The following is a 25,696-nucleotide window of genomic DNA, read 5'->3' as shown; positions in this document are numbered from 1 at the left end:
TTAATTTTAATTTAAAAAAAACTTATTTATCTACCAGTAAATAATTAAAATTACAGAACTCTAACCTTTTAAAATTTATTCTTTTAAACTCTAAAAACTAATAATTTCTTTTTTAAGTCAAGTTCTGAAAAACAATAGTTTTTCTCTTAGTTTTCAATTCTTAATGACATCTCTAGTGTCATCGTTAGTAATCTCTCCCAATTGATTTTTTTCTTTCTCTGACGATATCTCTCTTAGCAGTTCTTTCTCTTCTGACCAATTATTTGAACTAGAAAAATAAAGAGTTTCGTCTTCCTAATGAAGTTGTTTGTGTTTCCAACTTAAATATTGACCGAAGGAGGGAGAAATGTTAAGAGAGACCTGCAAAGGAATAAGAAGCATTGGGAGAGAGAGGTTGCCGACAATGACATCAAGAATGTCGTTGAGAATTGAAAACTAAACTTTGAAGGAAAAAATGTTATTTTTTAAAACTTGACATAGGGGAAAATTGTTAAAGTTTAGAGTTTAGGAGGGTAAACGGGAAAAAATTTTAGTTTATTTTTATTATTATAAGTAAAATGATAATTTTATCTTTAAAATTAATATACTTAACTATCTATGGTTAAAAAAATGGGTTTTCCAAAACTAAACAATGGGAATTTTGAAAAAAGAGATACTTTGAGTGGAAATAAGTCTTTTGGCCTTTTTTGATATAAATAGTTCAATTAGTTAGTTTTCAAAATTAGAGAGAGAAACTATAATAAATTATTATTTCTTAAAAAAAAATCTTTAAATGATATTTTTACCTTTGATAATAACAGTAATATTTAAATTTTCAAAACTTGCTTTGAGAATGGATTATAACTAGATATGCAACCAAAATTTGGATATTCTAATTCAGTAAAATTATGTGTATAATTTTATATGCAAACAATGATGTGTCACTATGTGATTGAATATTAGTTTATTTTCAATTTTCAACTATCCAATCATATAATAATATATCGTTATTTGTATATAAAATTGTGTATATTATACGACTCATTCTAATTAGACTAGGATGAATCTACTAAAAAGACTTTATGTAAAGAGCAATGCTATGTGTACCCATTTTTGGTACACAATTCATGTACACAATGATGTGTCATCATATAATTAGACGATTTTAAAACATGTGTCATAATATGATAAAAAAACATTCAATCACATGATAACACCTCACTGTGTATATAAATTATATTAAAAAAATGGATGCACATAATTTTATTGTTATGTAAAAGCTTATACATGTCGAATAAAATATCAAACACGGTCAGTTAGTTAGTTCCTTCCAGGTTTCTCGTTTATGATTCTCTCAATGTTGTTCAACGCATCGTTTGCAGCTCTGTTGTGAGCAATTTCCTTCTTGAGAGCATACGTGCCTCTTCCCACAAGCTGATCATCCACTAAAACATCAAACGTTGTACTTTCCTTCCATAAATCCACAAATTTTACCTTCAACTTCCGCTTCTGACAAACTTCATACAACTCAGTCACTGGGTGCTTCTTCAGTGTTTCCACACTGATGATAGGCTCCAACAAACCCTTGAACACCTAATCCAAAAAACCCCAAACTTGAAAAGATATTGAACACTGTAGATTTGAAAGAGTAATTCCTACTAGGTTTAATTTGAATCGAATTGAGTCTAAAAAATGTTCAAGTTTATCTCATTTAAGAGAAATCGATTTCAAGTTTGAATTCAATTCAATACTGTAATCAAACAAAAACGATTAATATAACATCGTTTTGATGAATATTTGTCAAAACGATATCATTTTAGTAAATTTATATCTAAATTTAATACGATTTGTATCTAAAACAAAAACTTGTTTTAAATTTGTTTGATCTAAACTGAAACGCAGATAAATTTGACTAGAGTCCAGTCTTAATTACTGCAAATACCAACCTTCCACACGGTGTCAATTGAGCAATGGCTGTCAATGAAAACAGCTCCTATCGTTGACTCAATTATATCTGCCAGGTCCTTGGGCACATCGACCAGTCCATTTGAATGCAGAGGATAATCCGATATTACTTCCGAAAATTTTCGAATCTGTATCCACGAAGCACTTACACATATTAAAAATCCAGTTAAAAAAAAAAAAAAACAGAACAAACTGAAATATTTTTGTCCCTTACTTGTTCCTCAAGAAGAGGTTTCTTGTGCCGTAAGAATCTGTGCAATCCGAGTTTGATGGCGACGCGAGCAAGCTTCTCTGTGTTAACATTTGCTGAGCGGAGGCCGGTCAGGGACCCGGGAGGCAAATCCGGGTACGAGAAGAAGTGTTCCTTGGTGAACAGGAGATTAAGCACCGAGTCCCCAACGTATTCTAAACGCTCATATGAAAGCTTTTCAGAAAAAGAAGAATGCGTAAAAGCTTCTTCTAATAAGCCCTTGTTGTTGAATTTATAATCAAGAATCTCCTCCACTTGATCAAGACTAGGAAAAGATTTCTCGTCAATCTGGGTTGAATCCCTTTCTTTTCCACCTATCATTAGGCTCCCTGCAAATTGGTCTTCCATGGTTTTCATCATTCAAGCTTAGAGAAAACCAAGAAAAGAAAAGGAGAATAGAAAATAAACAAGATATGGTTGACAAGGAAGAAGTGTAAAACAATGGTGGGTTTTGTTGTATTTATTTATGGAGGTGATGAAGGAGGAGGAAAATTATAAAAGAGATTGAATGGCAAGTTCCGTGATGTGTACAACTCAGAAAAGAAAGTTGACTTTTCTGGTTTCTTCCTCGCGTTGACCGTTTTTTTTTTTTTTGGAAAATAGATAAAACAAGGTGGAACGCTTTCTGAAAATGACATTCTAAGATCTCTTGAAATTTAAAAGAATTTCAAAAAATATAAAAAATGCATATGTGAAAATAAGACTTTGTCTTGTAATTCCATCAGTAGCACAATTCATTTCTCAGGTATAATAGAAAATGTTTTTATTCTAATTCAAAGAAAATATATCCAGTATATTAATAATAATACTGACATTAGAACCAATGATTGAGTTTTACTAAGAATATAAGGCCACTCTACGGCCGTGATTTTCTTATTAAGCTTTGTTTGTTCATCAAGGTTTAAATAATGCATATAGTCCATATCCTGAATGGGAAAGTAGATTATTTTCAGCAAAATGAAAATAGGTAAAAAGGGATTTCATTGTACTATGATAGTTCCATAAAATAAGTATCAGATCTCATCAAAACATTCACTTCAAAATAATCTATAGACCGAACTGTCTCCCTCATTGACAAACGATTCATCTCTATCAATGAAGATGAAAAACGAGATAAAACGAATTGTCTTGTCTCTTTGTTGAGGAAGAGACAAGACGGAGACAGAAGACAACAAATTTGACAATTTCATGATTCATGAAAATGTCAAAGACAATATGGACAAAGTAAAATTTAACCTGAGCATTTTTTATCTTATAACTCAATGTTTAATAAAACTATATGTATACACATTTGAATACACAATAATGTGTCATACTGATATTAAGTGATTTTAAATTAAAGATAACATAACACCTATCCATGTAACGACATATTATTTATATATTCAGTTATATGCTTAAATATATACAAATAATATTGTTCTTTCTTTTAAAGAGTCTTCACAAGCAACAAAACCAAATTCCTAACATCTACTGTACCTTGCACAACTCACTACTGAAGTGTCAATGTCTGAATCCATTGGATGACAATTAATTTACAATTTTCTGTTCCTTAATAACATTGAGAAACTAAATGTCAACTAGAAATGAACATATTACGGCGCAAAGATGAATCTCTTCCTTTCTAGGCTTTTCTACAAGCAATTAATGAATTTGAGAAAGCCTTAGCTAATCTAAACAATGGCATTTACTAACAATGACAAACAGTGGAATTATTTGATAGGTGCTTATTCACACCAAAAAGAACTTCCGTAACACAAGTATCACATCATTTTTCTCTACCTTCCGGACATTAGATTGACTAGGGCATGATTTTCATAGAAGGAGCCGACATCCCAATCCTCTGTTGTGGAAGAAAGAGTCATTAGGGCGACAACAATGGATCTCATACTAGGACGTAGTTGTGGATACTCTTGCGTACAAACTTTGGCGAGCTGGGCCATCTGCAATAAAAGCAGACACTGAGGTTTACAAAACAGAAATCAGAAAATGGAATCTTCTATTTTTCCCAAAAAACTGTTCTCACCTTCAGGACTGAGTCAAGTGGATAGTTATCACCAAGCCTAGGGTCAACAAGTTTACGAAGATCCTTACTAGGATCAGGTAAATTAAGAACTTCCTCAAACTGTGAAAGAACAAAAAATGATAATTATAATATGACAAAATGAACTCACGGCAGCTCTTTGAAATTCTATTATTAGGGGAGTTAGATGGGCAAAACCAACTATAAGCTTAATACATTACAAAAACCAATTGGCTCATGACTTGAGAGGCAGAGAAATAAAAGATTATACTTACCTAGTTTTACACTAATTTGTTATCCAGTTTCAATACAAGATCATTGACCTTTGAACTCCTCTACAGCTACTCTTAGTTACCTCATCAAATAGAGGGTTGAAAGAAAACTTACCAAACCAACAAGGCCCTTTGATTCAGCATCTGAACCATTTTGTTTGACTATGGCTTCTTTGGCAGAAATTAGTTCATAGAGTACAACACCAAAGGCATATACATCTATTTTGGGAGAAACATCACCATATTGGGCATATCTGCATAAGCATCACAGAAATTCAATCACTTCTTTAAACACGTATATACCTCTTTTGGATGCAGTAAATGCGAAGTTTATCTTTAGAAATGGACCAATTCCTTTCTTTCTTGCAGTAACTAAACAACAAGAATATAACATTTCAGAACCTTAAATATTAAACATGAATACACTAAAAGTTAAATGCCAGCACGGAAAACTCTCGTGCCTGAAAATTAAATAGTATTAACAGTCTGTAAATCCTTCTACATGGCAAGAACACATCACTCACTATTTACCTTCACAGCCTTCACAACCTCAATCCTGCTGAGATGAGCTTGGACATCTTTTCTAGGCTCATCTAAAGCTCTAGCTTTTATGAGCTCAAGAAAAAAATTGAGCCAAGCTTGAATGTGGCAATACCTGGCTCAGTTCAGCTTTGATTGCACCCATTCCTGGAGCTATAGCTCAAATTAACATCTCCTAATTTACTAAACATTCATGTAAAGGGTGGGTCTGGCTCCTTGGGTCATATATTTGATCCAAGTCAGGGTTGCCAGAAACATCCACATCAACTAATAACAAAGCTAAAATTCATTCTTTTCTACCAACTACTGCTCAATTTAACCTTTGTGAATTAATAAATATAGCACTATCTTACTCTGGAGGCATGTATCCAAATGTGCCCACAAGACGTGTGGGAAGTGATGCACTTCCAACTTCAGTCAGTTTCGTTAATCCAAAATCTGCAACCTGCAACACAAATTATTCATTACAATAATTTGACAGGTTATCAGATGTCACTTTGGCAACAGAGGCATGATTGTAACCTTTGCATGGAAGTTCTTGTCAATCAGTATATTTGCTGATTTTATGTCTCGATGGATATAAACAGGAACTGTGTGTTCATGAATATATTCAAGACCTCTTGCAGAATCAAGTGCAATTTGCACCCTAGAAGACCATGGCAGAGGATCCCTCCCTGAAAACATGAAACAAAATCATTAGCATAGCCTTTTCTTTTCCCTGATAGGCAATCATTGGCATTGCTCTCAAGACACTGCAACAAGAGACACTGTTCATCAAGCACATGTAAACTTGCCTGATCCACGTAAATGTTGGCTTAAGTTTCCATTCTCTATGTATTCATAAACTAGGAAAAGAGAACCCTCAACACAATATCCAATCAAGCGCACCTGCAGTGGATTTCACTTACATTATATTGGGTGCCTTGATTATCAACAAAGGACATTGTTAAAAATAGTCTCCAAAAAGCAAACAATGTCATGTAAAAGGAAAAAAGGATTTGCATTTAACAACAAAAAGAGAAAGACTGATGATAAAAAACTTCTCTCTAATAAAGAAAGCACATTACCAGATTCAAGTGATGGACATGTGTCAAAACTTTCAATTCAGCAAGAAATTCTCTAGATGCTTGCATATCCATCTTCTTTATTGCAGCTTTCTGCATCAAGAGTTACAATGTGAAAGTTTTATAGAACAGTATTTGAAAATATGGAACATGAAATCAATATGTCATGGCCGAGAAACAGCAATGCTTTTTTATCCATCCCTAAAGAGCATTTACAAATGCAGCACACAATGAACATGCATCTGCACAGGTGAACTGCATGAATGGTCAGAAAAGTTAAAATAGCCCTTGTACTGACTACTAGCATAGCCTATGTTACAAATGTCAATGACATGACCAATATAACCAAAGCAAAATATCATAAACGACAAGAAACTGTTGCTCTGAAATACTCAAATAAACCACAAGAAACTGTTATGAGTCAACTACTATAATCCTATTTCTACCCTTTCCACGATGTATGTCAGTGAGAGCTCATGGGGAAGTGTTCCTCTCATAAGTGACCTCCTTCCACTCCCTATAAATTGTAGCCAAAATTGCCAATAAAAAAATATCTGGATTAAAGAATTTATCATACATCTCTTAATGTGTAAATTATGCATCATGAAGAAGGTAAACTTTTGTAATTTTGTTCTAGATACTTTAAATGTTGATTCCTAAATATTCAAGCACTCACCTGCAACTATGGGAGGATGTCCAAATTGTTTTATTCCAATTTCATCCCCAGACAATTTTCTCAATGCATGGCAGAAATACTCAGATCGAAAAATATTATAATTTCATTGAAAAGCAAGGAACTCAGTCCTTTCTGAAAAATTCCAGCAAGATGCTGAGTTTTGGAGTTAATCAAATAATTATTGTACAATATTTCACAGGTGTGAAATGCGAAATACTTCAACAATACATTTAAGAGCAAATGAAAAGGTGTGGGGCTACAGACCTCTCCTCTAAGCTCTGCATAGTAAACAGATCCAAAACCACCTTCTCCAATTTTATTAGCCATACTGAAATTATCAGTCGCCTTGGCAAGTTCTTCATGTGAAAACTCCACAGATTTATCCACAGTTATCCCTTTAAGGCCTGTGGAAGCACCAGCAGCTGGACCAAGAGATCCCAATGGTTTATCTGAAGCAATTCCAAGAGTCAACCCCAAATAGAGAAAAAATTTAGCAATCAGATCATGTTTAATTATTATTTCATTTATTATTTTGCAAAACATGAGACCAAAATAATCAATAAACATACCAGGTCCAGCTTGAGCAGACAGATCCTGAGACAGTGTCACAAGTGGTGTTCCCCCCTTTACTTTATCCTTTCGGTAAAATACAAAATACACACAAACTGCCACTAATGCCACCGCAGCTACTGCTGCCACACATATGCCACCAATAACTCCACCAGATATGCCTGCTTATAAGAAGTAAAAACATCAACTCAAAGGAGCATCAATTTTTAAGTTAAGCATCTCAATCAGCATCCCAATTGAAGATACTTGTCATATGACTAACAGCAAGGAAGACCAATGATAAACCACCTGTGCTGCAGAATGGAAAGAAAGAAAAACAACATGATCAGACATTTTTGGGGAAAAAATTTATAGATTAAACGATTGATGAACATGAAATTTTATTGAATTGAAGATGAACTGTGAAAGCTACCTTGACAACTCGAGGGCTGGATAGACACCATTTTCATCTGCAAAAAACCAAACTAGGATTCAGCTAAATTCTTATTGCTTATAACTGAAATGATTACTTCATATTTTGCCAGTGACAACCTGGATGAACTTGTAAACAACTTTGGAGATTAAAATTATTTGATGTGCCCTATGGCATCTCAACAAAGATATGTTGAAAATTGGACTCCCTACCCACCCAAATGCAGTGAAGAAAAAGGAGCAATCAATTATAATCATGCATTGTATAAATATAGCATAAGCTACTGCAAATGAGCAATCAATTTAACATGTCAGAGAAACATATTCTTCTACTCAAATCCAAACGTGACCTACATATTCCAATAATTTAGCCATAATCGGCAATTCTACTGTAAAAACGTATTGAAATTTTCATTTACCTCCCCTAATATTAGGCTTCAGTACAAACAGACCACATAATTTCAAAAAACCATCAGAAAACAGCCTTAAATAGTAAAATTTATCATAAAAATCCTTTAAATTTTCCTAAATAGTATCTAAAACTTCCCCTACAAGACGGTCTGTTCCTAATATCTGATATCATAGCAAAAATCGAACAAGCTCATCAAATTTTATCCTTTTTATCAAACAATCATTATACTATTAAGCAAATTTTCATTTGTGCAATCACTAAAAGACAATTACCTAGGCCAGGAATAAAAACCAAGCCACTCCCTTGACTAAAATTCACACCAGGGTTATAACTTTGCAGCAAACTCTGTTCCAAATTCGTACTGGTCGCAATTGACGCCAAACTATCCTCTGGCCTCAACGGGTAAGTAACAAACAGTCCATATTTCTTTGAAACCCTACTATTTCCACATGAACAATTCACCGTCACATTAAGCGTCCCAGAGTCCGGAATCCTATTTGCATCATAGGAATTAACACTTCTTAACCACTCCGGGGTAGTCAAATTGACGTAATCAGTCTTGGCGATTTTATCGTACGTGTCACCGGAGGTAAGATTGTAATCGAACACATGGGCGAGGAATTCACCGTTGATGCAACCGCAGGGGAACGGAACGTTGATTCTTATTCCGGCAGGGATACTGTCTTTGTTGGTTATGTTCTTGTTGTAACTCAAAATGACCTTGAAATCGACATCGGACGGATCAACGAGCGACGACTCCAGTTTTTGAGCTATAGAGGTGAGAGTTACGCCTTCCTGAACGTAGTAGGAGGCTAAAGCGTCACAGCCCTTGCTGCATTGTGATTGAACAGTGACGAAACAGAAAGAAAGCAGTAACAGAAGAAAAATCGATCGAAGAAACATCGGAGAGTTGGCAGCCTAAAATTTCGGGTGTCGGAATTGAGATAGGGAGGGGGGATAAATAAATATTTGTTAGAAATTCAACCGTTGACTGGTATATTTTCGAATCGGTTACGCGCTTGAGTAATCTTAACAGTGTACAATCCCCGCTGATTTTTGTGAAAGACTCTCTCAAGTACAAAAAGTTAAGTGCACGCGCTTTTATTGTAGATCTAAATAAAAATATATAATCATATAAATAAATATTCTTTTATTTTTAATTTTTAATTAATTAATCAATTAATAATATATAATTATTTTTACATAAAATTATACATAATTATTTCATAAATATAACAAATACATTGTATCTTAACACAAGAGCCGTGGTCTTATTCACGCACGCCCATGCTTTTTGAACGTTGAAAGAAGTTTCATTGGACCAAATGAAATAAAAGCGAGTGGGCTTCACTTTCGTAGCGTTGAGACTGATTCTAATAGCACCATTTGTGATTAAGAGGCAAACCAGGCTGCCATCACTGACGTCACCAAGTTAAAGTTGAATTAGTCCAACATCCCACCACGCCTGCTAAATACGGGGACTATATTATTTTATGCTATGATACTATCAATTTATGATCTCTCTTTCCAACGTTCTATTCTAACTTTTTGCCCATGATTTTTACATTAACGATAAATTAAATCATGGTAAAATCACAAAGCCAAATGATTATTCTTATATAAGGTTTGACGCAAACTCAATTTTTTATCTATTAATTATTAAAAATTTAAATACTTATTATTCTGTTAAATTTCATTATTACTGTTAAGGATAAAATTATTATTTAATAAAAATATTTAAAAAACTAAAAATTTATCACATTTTCATCTCTAGGTTTAAAAATCTAATAAATACCTTCTATCTGAAGTTTGAAAAACTTTCATTACCTTTTCGGGTTTTTTCAACCATCATTATTGGTGATCGGCGGCAATGACAACTGTATTCTCTCTCCCTCTCATTCCATTCATGGCCATCACCAACTCAAGAAAGTGAGCAACAAAGATATGTCTTTCCATCACGCTAGCTAAGTATGAGGACTATATTATTTTATGTTATGGTACTATAAATTTATAGTATCTCTTTCCAACATTCTATTGTAACATTTTGCCCATGATTTATACATTAACGGTAAATTAAATCATATTAAAATCATAACGTCAGATGACTATTCCCACCTAAGGGTTGGTGCAAACTCAATTCTCCATCCGCTAATTATCAAAAATTTAAATATTTACTCTTTTATTAAATTTTATTATCACTGTTAAAGGTAAAATTATCATTTAATAAAAATATTTAAAAAAATTAAAAATTTATCACATTTTTACCTTTAGATTTAAAAATCTAGTAAATACCCCCTACCCAAAGTTTGAAAAATTATATTACCCCTTAGGGTTTTTCCAACCACCGTGGTTAGTGGCCAATGGCAATGACAACCGCGTTCTCTCTCCATCCCAGCTTCTCTCTCTCTCTCTCCTGTTTCATTCATGGCTATCATTGACTCAAAAAAGTAATTGACAAAAATGTGTCTTCATCTCTAGATGAATATGCGATTCATCTTTATTTCCACACGAAGACGATGCATTGTCGTCATCTAAGAGACAATGACGACGACACATCATCTTCGATTGAGACAATAACGATGCATCCTCTTCAACTGAGACGAAGACTAATCGTGTCTTGTCTTATCGATCAATAATAGTATAAAATAGAGCACGACTAAGAGAGAAGTTGGGAGGGAGAGAGAATGTCGCCATCTCCTACTGCCAGCAACGTGTTGGAAAAATCCTAAGGGAAAATGTGAGTTGTTCAAACCTTGGGTGAGGGGAATTTGTTAGTTTTTAAACTTGGGGATTGGAAACATGATAAATTCTTATTTTTGTTAAATGACAATTTTACCCTTGATAGTAATAATGAAATTTAACAAAAATGATGAGTATTTAGATTTTCAATAGTTAACAAGTAGAAAGTTAGATTTACATCAAACCTTGAGTGGGAAATAGTCATTTGGCCAAATCATAAATTTTTTCTAGGCAAAAGACTTAGTCCCACCCAAGGTTAGGTGTATTTTTAAGCTTCTACCAATAAGATTTTAAAAACTTAAATATTAACTTTTCTATTAAAATTCTCTGTTAGAGTTAAGAGTAAAATTATAATTTAAAAAAATTTTAAAATACTAAAATTTTATCTCATTTTCTCCCATTAGTTTAAAAAATTAATAATTTTTCCTTACTTAAAAGTTTAAAAAGTTAACTTTTCCCCCTCAGGTTTTTTTTTTTCTTTCTCCAACAACCGAAATCTAGTCAACCAACTTTGTCTTCCCACCCAAGTGTTCATCGACTCTCTCGCTCTCTCTCTTCAACTTCAGTTTCATTCCCTTGAAACTAACGAAACTGAACTACATTTAGTTGCTCTTTTCCCAAACAAAAACAAACAATGCTATTTATCTATCAACATCAAATGACCAAAGATCAATTGTCTCCATAGTCGGATGAAGATAAATCGTCTTTGTCCATCCTAAAGAGACAAAGATGATGAATTGTCTTCATCTCTTCATCGAACGAAGATGATTCATCATTTTCGTCTGACGAAAATGGGCTTCAGGCATCAACATCTAATGAGAGAAAAAGTTAGTGAAGACTAACTGTCAGCCAAAATGGAGATGGTCGCCAAAAAAGGAGAAAAAAAAACCCTAAAAAGAAAAATTAACTTTTCAAACTCTTGGTGGGGACATCGTAGGTCGTTTAAAACTAAGAGGGGGAATGTCTTTTGGCCATTGTTTCTTGAAGTAAAGAAAATTTATTTTATTGTATAAAAAATAGTTGCTACAGTTAAAGGGCATATTTTTATTTTTTAAAAATAAATATTATAAAATTAATATCATTTAAACCTAAAATAAACAAATTAATTAATTTTCTTTCGCAACTTTTATCTTTAATTAAAAAATTAAAACCCCAACCCTAACTTGGTGTGATTCTAATATGATTTCAACAAAAATTATATAAAAAAAAATAAGAAGTGAAAATGTATTTAATAAAATTTGAAACAAAATGATTAAACATTGAAATTAATTAGACATATTTTTTGTTTATCCAGTATGCATATCATTAAAATTAATAAATTTTACAAATAACTAATCATTTAATTTTTATTTTTATTAATTATAACAAAGAACGTTATTTCATCGTAATATTAAAAAATATAAATTTATCTTTTTTATTTATTTTAGTTTTAAAAACTCATAATTTTTTTAATTTTAATTTAAGAATTTTTTTTTCTGGTTTACCAAACTAACAATCCCTCTTCCCCCAAGCCACCCACGTTTTTAGGGTTTCAAATATATTTTTGAAGCCTTACATTGACAACACACAGCCCCCGCCGCGCCCCCCCCCCCCCCCCCCCCACAACCGGGTAGTTTTTACTGTTCAACTACTAGCCTGTACCTTTGAATCCTTCAGCTTCCCTTTCTCTTCTTCGGATAGTCACTCACTTTCCGATGCCCTTCTCTTCTTCAGTTTATGATAATGCTGCCATCAAGCTTCGAGGGTCAGATGCTATAACAAACTTCTCTATATTGTCTGTTCAAGAACCTGAACCTGAAGAAGAAAAGCCTAAAGTAAATGTTTCATCTATAATTTTCAGTTACGAATCAAGCAATGAGTTTCAAAGTCACAATCTTTCTTCTTCTACTTTTGTTCTCAATTTCAACACGCATTCTTCTTTGGAAGAAACTAGAGATAAAATACAATTTGTAAAGCCTCTTGTTAAAGAAGAAACAATGACGGTAGAGTTTCAAGGCGATACGATGACGAATTTGTTCAACAAATCAACCGATTTCTCACAACTTGATTTTCCTTTCCCGTTGGGTGACTTTTTCAATGACAAACCAGAGAAAAGCATCGACAAGTTTCTAACAAAAGAAATTACCTTTTGGTCGCCAGAGTGCTAACAGGATGAAGAAGGGTGTCAGAAAGTGAGCAATAAACCAAAAAAGAGATGGAAAGTTAAAGTTTCAAAAGTATGGGGTGGCGCCGTACGAGTAAAAATTATGGAGGCTCAACAACATGCTTTTTAAAGTGTAAATATGAAATCCTGAAAACTGCGGGAGAAATATCAGTTTTGCAAACTTACTTTAAAAATTTTTTAAACTAAAGTAAAAAAATTAGATAATTTTTTTTAATATTTTAGTTAAAAGACATTTTTACTTTTGGACTAGTAAAAATTTTAACAAAAATTAAATGACAGAAAAGTATATATCAAACTAACTTTTTTTTACATGATAAATCAATAATGAATTATAGTACGTATGAGGCTATTAGAATATATTTTAAAATTTGAAAATATTAATTATTTTAATTAATTTTTCTTCATATAGATTTGCCAAAGGGTTGTGGATAATAACAAATATATTTAAAAAATATTATTTTACCATAGCACCTTTTAAAACAAATTATAGTAGCTTAAAAATTTGAAAAGAATGTATAACTAGAAAAGGGTACTACAGTCTTTGTATTGATTATATAGGTGTATCTGTTGTTGGTATCCAAAATTTGAGAGTTATATTTAGCTGTTGAAACCTTGAGGAGGATATTGATATAATCCCCTCTCCTTTGCTATGTTTCTTGCGTAATTGCCTCCATTGTTGACCGTATATGGTCAACTGTGGACCATTTCTTGGTCAATCTCATCTTCCAGTTAATTTTGATTAGAATCCAGTTATGATTCATCAACTTGAAACCTGCTCAATGTTTTATGACCCTTGGATACGCAAGGAATCTTGAATGGGTCCGGTTGACTAAAAGAAGTCTCTAAACTTAAACCCAGCAAAAATTGACTGTCATCTGATTTTTAGGAAATGATTATATTTCATGGGGCTATAATAAATTATCAACTTTTGAAGGACTAAAACACTACAAGTAAGAAATTGTCAACTAGTAAGAATGTTCTCCGTACAGACGAGGATTCATCAAACTGTAAACTGATAATTTTTTTACTTAAAATTTAAAAAATAATTATTTTTTCTAAGGAAGTTTTTTGTTTGAGTAACATTTTATTATCAAAATAAGAAAATTACTTTTAGGATAGATTATTAAGAAAATTACTTTGTATAAATGATTACTACGTTTAATAAAATTTGATAAAAATAGATAGTATAAATAATTAATGTGTTTGGTTAAAGGTAAAAAAAGAAAACTAGTAAATTATTTTACTTAAATTCCTTTGAATATAATTATTTTTAAATATTTTTATATTATTTGTAATATTAGTTAAAAATAAATTTATTTTTCTTAAAAAATTAATAAATAATAATATAATTATAATAAAATTAAGATTAATTTGATTGTCTTTTAATACCTACGATAAAGATGGTAATCAGATTATTACCTATATTACCTATCACGTTAGCATTGGTAATAAAAGATTACTGAAAAACCAAAAAAGATAATGTAAGTAATAAAAGATAGATTACCAAAATAATATTTAAAACTCTCCAACCAAACAACCCTTAAAGTTTTTATCTCATCCTCTCCAATGACTATGTCTTTTTCGATTATTAGCATTTTCTCTCCTCCTAACTTCTCTCTCTCCCAATCTCTCTTGTCGCCCTCCCAAGTCTTTTATGTGGTTTTCATCTCCGATTTGCAAAATATTCGCCTGCAAAGCTCAATAATTCTTGCAAAGCCAAGATATGCAATAGATTCACTGGCAAAATAATCTTGCAAAAAATGTAATAATTCTATTAGTTGAAATTAAAGCTAGATTTGAACCGAGCTTCGAGCTTGAGCTTATTTTCTCTCCCTCTTGACTTATCTCTCTCTCCCAATATCTCTTGTCGCCCTTCCGAGTCTTTTATGTTGTTTTCATCTCCGATTTGCAAAATATGTGCCTACAAAGTTGCCACAAAGTACTAGTAGTCTATAGTGCTTATTACAACCCTGCAAAATTCAATAATTCTTGCAAAGCCAAGTATGGAAGAGATTCACTTGCTAAATAATCCTGCAAAAAAGGTAATAGTTCTATTAGTTGAAATTAGGGCTGAATTTGAATCGAGTTTATTCAACTCAAGCTCGAGTTCAGTTCAAACAAGCTCGAAATGAACTAACCCTAAATGAGCTCAAGTTGCTCGTCAAGCTCGCAAGCTAAAAATTTTGATATAAAACGACATCATTTTGATCAATATGTATTAAAACGATGTCGTTTTAATAACGAGTTAGTTAAAGCTCAAGCTCAAACTCGACGAGTCCAAGCTCAATTACTATAAATCGAGCCTAGCTTGAACTTGGTTAGAATCTAACCCTAGTTAAAATAGTTCAAATTTTATACTATAAAATGATTATAAGTTCTCGGTGGAGAACCAAACTATTTTTTAACAAGTTCAATAAAATTCTCTTAAATTTTCAATCTAGATTTTCTAAAGATTTGGGATTAGTAAATAATAAATATTTCAATTTTCAATATATATATATATATATATATAAAGTTAGGGGGTTGAATTGCAATATTCACCCACAAGGGTAATAAGTTTGATTAGGGGGAGATGTAAATTTGGAAGGCCACTGAGGCAAAATCTTAACTCCATGTAAGAAAATTACAAAAAAAAAAAAAAACCCTCCAGTTCTTATATAAGGTAGTTAACATTATATTCAAAGTTTGGTGTGCGTATATGTGTAAGTTTTAAAATTTACATCTAACACAAGTTTTTACAAGTGTTTCACACTCTGTTAGTTAAATTTCGTAACATTTCTTTTTAATGGATAGTATTTATGGGGAAGGATGTTACAAATTCACCTTGATAACCTCTCGAAGCAACACCTAATAGTGAAACAATACTCCTCTAAGTCTAGAAACTTTCCAAAGTGAGTAGCTCTAAAAAAATTCCAGTGATCATACAAAGTCACAAGTATTTTTTTCATCATCACGGTGGCTCTACGTGATGACTTGTGCTTTAAAGTGGTGAGAATCCGAAAACTTTTCAACCACTCTATAAATATTGGTTTAGATGAACTGTGATGTTTTTCGTTACAATCGAAAGCAACATTTTGCAACAAAGAACTAATGTTTCAATTACAATAAAAAACAACGTTCATTTTGCTCAAAATTTCATGCATACATCGCACACACCAAGTAGGTTTAACTAAAAAAATTCAATAAACCTAAGATTTTACACATACTATATAAAACACGTATATCCAATTGTATGTGTCATACATGACAAATCTCAATTACCCCTAACTATGACAAAATCATAACTACCCTTAATCTGTTGACTACGAATACATAACCCTTATGTTGAGGATTAATTTTTGTACATCCCCTTTGAAAAAGAAAGAGCTAATTAATTAATTACCTTTTGGGGACGTTTGGTTTAGGTAATATTTTATTACTAAAATAAAAAGATTATCTTAAAAATAGATTACTGGGTATAAATTGATAAAATTTGATAGGTATAAATAATTATTGTGTTTGGTTAAAGGTAATAAAATATTACTAGTAAATTACTTTACTTAAATGTCCTTGAATATAATTATTTTTAAATATTTTTTATATTATTTTTCATATTAATTAAAAATAAATTTATTTTTGTCTCAAAAAATTAATAAATAATAATATAATTATAATAAAATCAATATTACTTTGGTAATCTTTAAATACCTAAGATGAAAGTGATAATCAGATTACCACCTATATTACCTGTCACGTCAGCATTAGTAATAGAAAATTACTGTAATATTTTATTACTGACAAACCAAACAAATAAATAAAAGATAAATTACTAAGATAATCTTCAAAAACTGTAACCAAATGGCCCCTTTAAGGGTCACAATCACATGGGCTTTAAAGTAAAAAAGGAGTACTAACATATCATGGAGACAGATATTGAATTCATTCAATCTTCCACTCAAGTGATTTTATAGACAACCCACCACACAAAGGAAATGATGATTTTCAGATCTATTGGACTTTGATGCCTCACCAAAACTTTAATCCTATTTAAAAAAATGAATAATTTTATGTATACATATTTTGAATATATAAATAAATACATATTTATATGTATCATCGTGTAATTGAATATTATTTTATCTTTAATTCAAATTTATAAAATCACGTGATAACATACATCAAATATATATTTATTTATGTATTTAAAGTGAATACACATAATTTTATTATAAAAATATATATTTCAATTCCACTTCACCACCTTGTCAAGTGCCTCGTCAAGTCAAAGTCATCACCATATAATAATGCTCTCTTTCTGTCATGCTAAGTGTAAGCAATATTTAGTTGCTGTGGTTCAATTCCTGATTTTGTTTGCAATTCCCTTCACTTCTTATGCGATATGAGTAGACACATCAAGGGATTTAGATCGACCTAAAGCTCGATCTAGACCTCTTATTTTGGTACAGCTTTCATAAAGCACCACCCAAGGTTGTCTAGATTATGCCCAGACCTAAAATAAAGATCTTGGACCGATCCGATCTGACATCACCCGTTATAGTGTGGACCTTAGCATATACCTTCATTTATTGACAGCCCAATTTGGCCCAAAAGACCCATACTGTTGTGACCTCGGCCCGGCCAACCCAACCCATTCCGTTGACATGTCTTATGAGAGAACAAAGACATGGTTAATCCTGTCAATAGAACCCAAATCACCGAAGAAAAATTTTCAAATCTGTCAAATGATTTACACCCACTTAAATTCTTGATTGATTTCTCCCTTACAAGGCCGGCCAGTTAGACAAACTTTCATGGACCTTCAATGTCTTTTTTTTTTGTTTTTTTTGTTTTTCTGGTCATCACTTCTATAAGATGGCTAACATTAGGGCTGTGACGAGTACCAAAAATCTGATAAATGTCCCATGCATAATAATTTTGACGAAAATTGGGATCTAGTGCTTGTAGGTCGACGAATTTACGATTAATGTCAACTAAATCATTCAGTTATGAAATTTATTGCTGGCTTAATCTGTAATAAAACATAGACATGAAGAGCTGTCAGATGAACCTTTGGTGGGTTACAGAGTAAAGAAAAAAGGCCAAAGGTCTTGTTCCCAACCAAAGTATGTTGTTTTCCAGCTCTCACTCAAAGTATGTTGTTTTCTTAAGTTCTCACTTCCTAATTTTAAAAATATTATTTACCGACTCATAGATAGATAAATCTGTTAATTTTAAAGGTAAAATCATCATTTCATATGTACTATTAAAAATAAATTTAAATTTTATTTATTTTTCTCTCATTGAATCATAAAAATTAATAATTTTCTTCATAAAGTAAATTTTAAAAAATGACTTTTTCCTTAGTTTTCAAACTTTGACGTCATCGCCAACAACCTCTCCCTCTTAGTGCTTTCTCTTTTTTCGACGATCTCTCTTTTTTCACTTAAACCTTCAACTAACGTCAATTGAGGTCGAGAAGACGAAAGACTTTATCGAAAAGATAAAACTCTTTATCTTTCTGGCTGCAATATACCTTGGTTAAAAGTCTAAATAAAAAGAGAAAGATCATTAGAGAGAGAGAAAGAGTTGGAAGAGAGAAGCCCTCAATGATAGAGCCAGAGTTTGAAAACTAAACTTTACGAAAAAATGTTAGTTTTTAAAACTTAATTTAGGAGTGAAATGATCATTTTAAAAAGGCCAAACGACTATTTCCCACCCAAGGTATGCTGTAATGACGAGTTTCCACCCTTTAACTATGGAAACACCAAACACCCACCCATGACCGGTTAGATTTAACCAAACCCTAACGGTGGTAAATTTAATTGCATTTCCCCCCCTAAAAGTTTAAAAACTAACATTTTTTCCCTAAGCTAAGTTTGAAAATATTGCATTTCCCCCCCTAGGGTTTATTTCCAAACCCTTCCAATTTCCAAACCCTTTTCCGTCGCTTTCTCCGGCGCCATCACCGGCCGTCTTCCCCTCCCGACGGTTTCTCTTCCACCGACGGCGCCTCTCAACTCGACCTCAACGTATCCGACGCAGAGATAAGCCGTCTGGGAAGACGATTGTCTTCCCAGATGAAGACGACTCGTCTTCCCAGAGGACGACGAGTCGTCTCGTCATCTCGTCTTCGTCTGGGAAGACGTCGTCTTCCCAGACGACGACGACGACGACTGGGAAGACGAAGAACTTCGTCTTCCCCGACGAAGTTCTTCGTCTTCCACAGCTTCTCCGACTCCGATTGGAAGTCCAAATGGGAGGAAAGAGTTCTCTAGAAGGTGAGGATGCTTCGGGAGGGAGAGACCATCGGCAGTGGAGCCGGAGACCGTCGGCAATGCTTCGGGAGGGTGAAACTGCGATTTTTGAAAACTTAGGCTGGGGGGGGGAATTTTAGTTTTTAAAGTTTAGGGGGGCAAAATATATTCTATTTTAGTTTATTTTTAATATTCTAGAGAAAATGACAATTTTACCCTTGTCACCGTTAGGGTTTGGTTAAATCTAACCGGCCATGGGTGGGTGTTTGGTGTTTCCATAGTTAAAGGGTGGAAACTCGTCATTACAGCATACCTTGGGTGGGAAATAGTCGTTTGGCCTTTTAAAAATTTAGAAGAAAAAAATAAATAAAATTTTAAGAAATTAGAGTTTCGTTAACTTTAATTATTAATACAAAGTAGATAAGACTATTAAAATCAAAGGTTGACACTTAAAAATGTAATCCTTTGGCCAATGAAAAAATGTCAAAAGTTTAATCTGACTTGCATATTACGGGGAATTTTAGTATCCCGTACTCTGAAGATTAGGGGCGCATTAATTATGACTTAGGTGGCAATTACTCTCCATCCTCTTCATCACTTCTCCCATCCCACCGCTTCCCCTATCGAAACTTCACCGGAATTTCCATCAGCCGAAATTTGAACAAAACACATGAATCACTCACTGATCCAACACCGAAAGGATACAAATAATTTTTCTAGAACATACATATAAAGATTAAGCAGGACCCGATTATATTCTTAAGGATGATTGATTTGAAATCATAAAAGATTTGATTAATCAAATAATAAAATATTTTAATAATTTTATATTATCAATAATGATTTGATAAATAATTAAGAATAATTTTATTATTAATATCACTTTAACTATTAAATATTATCGCGATAATCATAATTTTATTATAATTTTATCTTAATTTAATAATTTTTATCTATAAAAATATCTCATTTTAATGGCTTCATCAAGACTCTTCGGAGTCTATAATACAAAATTAATGATGTTAATAAAGAATTTAATCAAATGGCAACCACCGGGGACAGAAAGAGAGTCCTTGTCAATTAATTACATGCCACCAACTTTAATCACAATAATTCTCTTCCTTGTCAAATGAAACGAAATGCATATATGTGGGCGGACCATGGGAATTGCAAAACCTTTCATATTCTTTATTCTTTACCATCATTTAAGGAATAATGTTGGCCGTACAAACTATTTATAATCAAACTCATCTCTTGACCTTCTTTACTTTAGTATTATGATCGTTTTTGTGTCTCTCGTTTTAGGTCTCATGATGGTGAAGCTATGTACATTGGCATGGCTGAATCTTAAAGATTTCCATATTAGGCTAGAAGTTCATCTTCATTATAAAAGAATGATACGTAAACTTACTTTTAATACATAAGTCAGATAAGATTTTACGAACTTAAGAAAGCCAAAGGACTTATTCTCACCGCAAGTTTGTTACATTCTCAAATTGGTCTTTATTAAATATTAAAAACTTAAACACTCATTCATGAACTATAAAAATTAAGAGAGCTAGATAAGTTTCAAGGGTAAAATTGTTATTTAAACTAGTAATATATCCATTTTCCCCTAGGTTTAAAAAATTAACAAATTTCTCTCAATATTAAACTTTAAAATGTTATATTTTTTTTCCATAGGGTTTCTTTCTTTTCTCTCTCCCTTTTCAAGCACTGTCTTCGATCGGCTTTTCTCTTCCTCTCTTTTTTCGACGTTGTCTCTAGATGAAGAGTAACGAAGATGATCTGTCTTCGTTCAGAGATGAATATCATCTTCTGGCAAAGACTTCACCTGAAGACTATGTCAAAAAAGGGAGGAAAGAGAAGTCAATTAGAGACGACGCTGAGAAAAGGGAGGGAGAAAAGAAAGAAACATTAGGGAGAAAATATAACATTTTAAAGTTTAATCTTACAGAAAAATTGTTAGGTTTTTAAATTTAAAGAGAAAACAGATAAAGTTAATTGATTTCATTAATTTTAATAGTTCACAAATAAATGTTTAATTTTTTAATAATTAATTGATACAAATTTAAGAATACAACAAACATGTAGGAATAAGTCCTTTGGCCAACTCAAGAAATATAAAATTACTTGTCAAGGTATAACATCAAAGTCACAACCTACAAAAGGAATTTAAGAGAAAGTAAGAGGCTTGCTTTTCCACCCGTGCATTAAAAAGGAGGCACCTTCTAATACCCTTTATCCCTCCATGAATTTCATATATGGAGTTGTCTTATTCAACCCTAAATCAATTTGAACATAGAAAATTTATAATTATTTTACTTATTAGAGTTTCAACATCAAATCTTGCAATTCCACGTGTTCTTTTGTTGACTAAGAACCTTGATCTCTATTCGCCCAGCTGGCCTTTTTTGGTACATGTCTATACTAGATAATTGTGCCTTATGTGGAGCCACGCTTCCCCTATTTTCCACCAGATTAATCAAGTGTGTCGGTTTTGGACCTTTGACATTTCCTTCTGACTAAAATGCCCATGTTTAGACTAGATGGTGAAAATTGTATATTGTACCGTCAAAAAGCAATGGGTATTTTAGTCCTTACAATAAATTCGAAGTGACGGCCACACTTTCCCTCCAAGATTTCACATCCTAACCGCCTTTCTAAGCCCTGATATCATGCGGTTAACTCATATATCAAAACAAGTTGTCACCATTCGATCTTGATCAGACGATGACAAGACATCGACCTAACAGCCACTATTGCGTATTATGATGACGATGACGATGTTTTGTCGTATAATTCAATGAGTACTCCTTTTTTATCAACTGGATAATCATACGATCGTAAAATCGTATTATATTTCAAAATTTTAATTTTTTATATTATATAATATATATTATATTATCTTATATAATATATTTTAAAAATTTAATTAATATATATAATTTTAAAAAATATCAAATATTTTTTAAGGTTTATTATCGATAAACCTTTTAGGTTAGATTATATATTTGATATACCATAAGTTAATTTTTTTCTCAAAATTATATCATATGAAGGTGAATACCAAACTATATATTATTATTATTTATCATTAAAGTATATGATTTATTTATATATTTTAAAATAAGAAAAAGAGATCGAATAAATAAAGAATTGATATGTAGTAATCATATAGTACTTTATGGACCGACCAATGTGGACAACGGGCCACATGTATAAATACACAAACAAGCAAAGCCAGAGCCTCGCCTTTCTCTATCCATCTTTCTGATCATTTGACAAAATGAATCGCTTTCACCTCTATTCCCTCTTTGCTGCTCTTCTCCTCCTCCTTGTCTTTTCTCCAACTCATGCAATTCCAAGGGCTTCCTCAAGTCCTTCCGCAAGAACTCAGCGAGTCTTTCATCCTTCAAACGCTCCCCTTTCCAGAAGCCAATCCAGAGATTTTCAGTCTCAGAAGCGTAAAGTTCCTACAGGATCCAATCCTTTACACAACAAGCGACGATGATCCATCGCTACTCCATCTTCAGATAATTTATTATGCTTATTATATTCTAGCTTTGATTTGGAGAGTTCTATAATTATGATCATACCTAGTTAGAAATTTTTTAAAGGTGTTGTACAGAAGGTAGCCATATTTATATGTATTGTTTAATGTTGTTCAGAACTAGCTTATCGATCAGAGATGTTTACATCTTCTTTATTTTTCTCAGAAATAGCTTTTGATAAGGCTGCAACCTGCAAGTTATGGAGTTAGAATTTAAATTATGTGTCTGGCTTTTGCTCCAATTGCTTGATAATTTGTATGAAAGATGAAACCTGGAGGAGTTAGAAGGGTTGAGTGATGCAGACATGGAAGAGTTTACATGAAAAAAGTGTAAATAATTTTCATCGTCTTACCTTTAACTCTAAATTCTGATCGGTTTGGTAACCTGAAACAATATTTGACTTAGAAAGAAAGAAAGAATGAATGAATGAATGGATGGGGGTATTTTTATTACAAGGAATGATCACCATTAAAGCAGGCACAGCTGCACTGAAATCAAGATTACAGAAATCGAGTTGAAACAGGACCACAGGTGGAAATTCAAAACTAAATTTCCCCAACATTAATGGATAGCATAAATACTCATTATGTCATACAACAACCATGCAATTAAGAAGGGGGAAGGAAAATCTGTAAATCTTTTTATGCAGATGGGGAATAAAAGAAGGCGGGATGGTGAAAAGAGCAGAATCATAGTCCTGAAGATCGTTGCATTTGATGCAATTGATTGCATGGGAAAATGAAAGGGCTGAGCTGGTGTATGGGTGGGTGGTGGTGGAGGTGGGGCGGCTCCACCACCGTGTGTGAGTAAAGTGTGCGCATACAGGTACTGGTTCCCACAACCCAGCCAGCCTTTATGTGAATGCGCGTGTTACGATTGTAGTTAGTTGAACAAATTATTACACGTCTGAAAGTATAACCAATTTAATGGTGAAAATGCTATCGCTAACCCCACCCACGCACCGATGGACGCTTTTGATTTTGGGGAAGGCCAAATAACATGTTGCACCCAAGGTTTTATGAAAAACATTGTCATCCTTTAAGTTTTAAAAAGTTAAGTTTTCACCCTACATTTATTTTTGTTAATAAAATTTGTTTTATTTTTTCAAAAATAATTGTTTTTCTTTTTTATTAAATTACGAAACTATCATTAACATTTGATATAAATATAAAATTAATAATGTAGTTAAAAATTTATTACTTAAATATCTAATAATATCAAAACTCTAGTAATCTTAATATGCTACATTTTGTTCATTTCAGATATAATTATTACTTTTAAAACTATTAAAAGATACATTTAAATTTTAATTATTTCAAAAACAGTCCAAAACTTTATTCAAAACTCTAAAAACCCTTTTAATTTTTTATTAGTACCTCTAATATTAAAATATATATGTAATTCACTAAAAACATATATCATATTGAAAAAGAAAAAAGAGCAAAAAATTTATACAAAATAACCTTTGTACCCATTCAGTTAACATAATTCACCAACGAAAGTAAATAACAAGTGAGAATATTACTTTTTGAAACTTGAAGGGTGCGTTTGATTCAGGTAATAATTTAATACAAAAAATGAATCATTATCTTGAAAATATATTACCTAAAAGATTAAATTTGATAAATTAATAAATGTAAATAATTATTGTACTTGATTAGAGGTAATAAAATAATATTAAAATATTATTTTACTTAAATATAATTAATTATAATTATTTTAATATATTTTTTCATATTACTTGTTATAATAATTAAAAATAAGATTATTTTTTCTAAAAAATTAATAAGAATATACTTATAATAAAATCAAAATTACCTTAATAATTTTTTAATATTTATCGATAATAAAAGAGTATTAAAATCTTTTATTACTTTTTGTTGTAAAAAATTAATAAAGTTATAATTATAATAAAATTAAAATTATGTCAATAATATTTTAAAAACTATTGGTAATAGTTATGAATATTTTATTACTTACAAACTAAACAAAATAATGTAAATAATAAAAAATAAAACACTAAAGTAATATTTTAATATCATTAACCAAGATATAATCAAAGGGTAAAAATAGGTTATTTTAGCAAACATTGGGTGGCCTTTGGGAAATTAAACAAGTGTGGATCATTGGGTCGTGAAATGATTTAGTAGATTTCATGATTTTTTTTCAACATTTCAAATGCACAAGAATTCAGCTAATTGGATAGCATAAATTTTGATCTCCAACTAAAATCTGGAAATCTGACCCTTTAAGCAAGAATGGGGATGGACTTCAGTGCTTGGTCTCCAAGACGGCAAAGTCTTCCCTTCACCCTTCACCTTTTTTAAATAATAGCCTGTATATTTGACTCACTCAAATTATTTGCTAATTAATTGGGGGTAGTTGATCAAATTGTGGGGTAAGGTTAAAGGAATAATAAGGCCAAAGTACTATGTCCCACCCAAGTTTTAATTTAATGGTAAAGATTTATTTGTAGGATTTAAAAAATTTTAATCTTTATTCATGATTTAATTTTTGTTAAAAATCTCAGTTAAGATTAAGGATAAAATTATCATTTATTAAAAAATTAAAATTTTATCATATTTTCTTTTTAAATTTAAAATTAATATTTTTTATCTAAATTTTGAAAATTGACAATTTCTTTCTTAGGTTTTTTCCTCTTCTTTAAGATAACGATTCATTGTCATTAATCATTTGTTGTCATTGCTTCGTTGTGTAATAAAGAGATTTCAATTTCTTTGTTATTTCATCATACGTTGACCAACCATTTTGATGATAAGGCAAAAATAAGACAGAAGAGAGGATGGTTGACAACCAGTGATGATGAATCGTCACCGAAGAAAA

The 25,696-nt window shown here is 31.9% G+C and overlaps 2 protein-coding genes across 2 annotated transcripts; both read right to left on the bottom strand.

Moving 5' to 3' along the window:
- Positions 1–1,213: 1,213 nt before the first annotated feature.
- Positions 1,214–2,667, bottom strand: LOC123196815 (ribonuclease 3-like protein 3). The gene is made up of 3 exons (XM_044610945.1): positions 2,159–2,667; positions 1,926–2,072; positions 1,214–1,572 (listed from the first exon to the last, which is right to left on the bottom strand). The coding sequence occupies exons 1-3, from the start codon at positions 2,552–2,554 to the stop codon at positions 1,300–1,302; spliced, it is 816 nt and encodes a 271-aa protein (XP_044466880.1). The 5' UTR covers positions 2,555–2,667; the 3' UTR covers positions 1,214–1,299.
- A 1,023-nt stretch (positions 2,668–3,690) lies between these two features.
- On the bottom strand, positions 3,691–9,173 carry LOC123196845 (lysM domain receptor-like kinase 3). The gene is made up of 12 exons (XM_044610987.1): positions 8,435–9,173; positions 7,752–7,788; positions 7,628–7,632; positions 7,339–7,500; positions 7,034–7,218; positions 6,097–6,186; positions 5,824–5,917; positions 5,552–5,703; positions 5,383–5,474; positions 4,605–4,743; positions 4,221–4,319; positions 3,691–4,137 (listed from the first exon to the last, which is right to left on the bottom strand). The coding sequence occupies exons 1-12, from the start codon at positions 9,063–9,065 to the stop codon at positions 3,973–3,975; spliced, it is 1,851 nt and encodes a 616-aa protein (XP_044466922.1). The 5' UTR covers positions 9,066–9,173; the 3' UTR covers positions 3,691–3,972.
- Between the last annotated feature and the right edge of the window lie 16,523 nt (positions 9,174–25,696).

The sequence above is a fragment of the Mangifera indica genome, chromosome 14 (genome assembly GCF_011075055.1).
Source record: "Mangifera indica cultivar Alphonso chromosome 14, CATAS_Mindica_2.1, whole genome shotgun sequence".
NCBI classification, from domain to species: domain Eukaryota; kingdom Viridiplantae; phylum Streptophyta; class Magnoliopsida; order Sapindales; family Anacardiaceae; genus Mangifera; species Mangifera indica.
Note: the sequence above shows the minus strand (reverse complement) of the source record. Positions and strands in the feature narration are given on the sequence as shown.

Coding starts and splice junctions, on each gene's coding strand:
- LOC123196815 (XM_044610945.1), bottom strand. CDS start 2,554: ATGATGAAAACCATGGAAGACCAATTTGCAGGGAGCCTAATGATAGGT. Junction 2,073..2,158: donor AACCTCTTCTTGAGGAACAA/GTAAGGGACAAA, acceptor TCGTGGATACAG/ATTCGAAAATTTTCGGAAGT. Junction 1,573..1,925: donor CAATTGACACCGTGTGGAAG/GTTGGTATTTGC, acceptor TTTTTGGATTAG/GTGTTCAAGGGTTTGTTGGA.
- LOC123196845 (XM_044610987.1), bottom strand. CDS start 9,065: ATGTTTCTTCGATCGATTTTTCTTCTGTTACTGCTTTCTTTCTGTTTC. Junction 7,789..8,434: donor GGTTTTTATTCCTGGCCTAG/GTAATTGTCTTT, acceptor GGTTTTTTGCAG/ATGAAAATGGTGTCTATCCA. Junction 7,219..7,338: donor GTCTGCTCAAGCTGGACCTG/GTATGTTTATTG, acceptor GAATTGCTTCAG/ATAAACCATTGGGATCTCTT.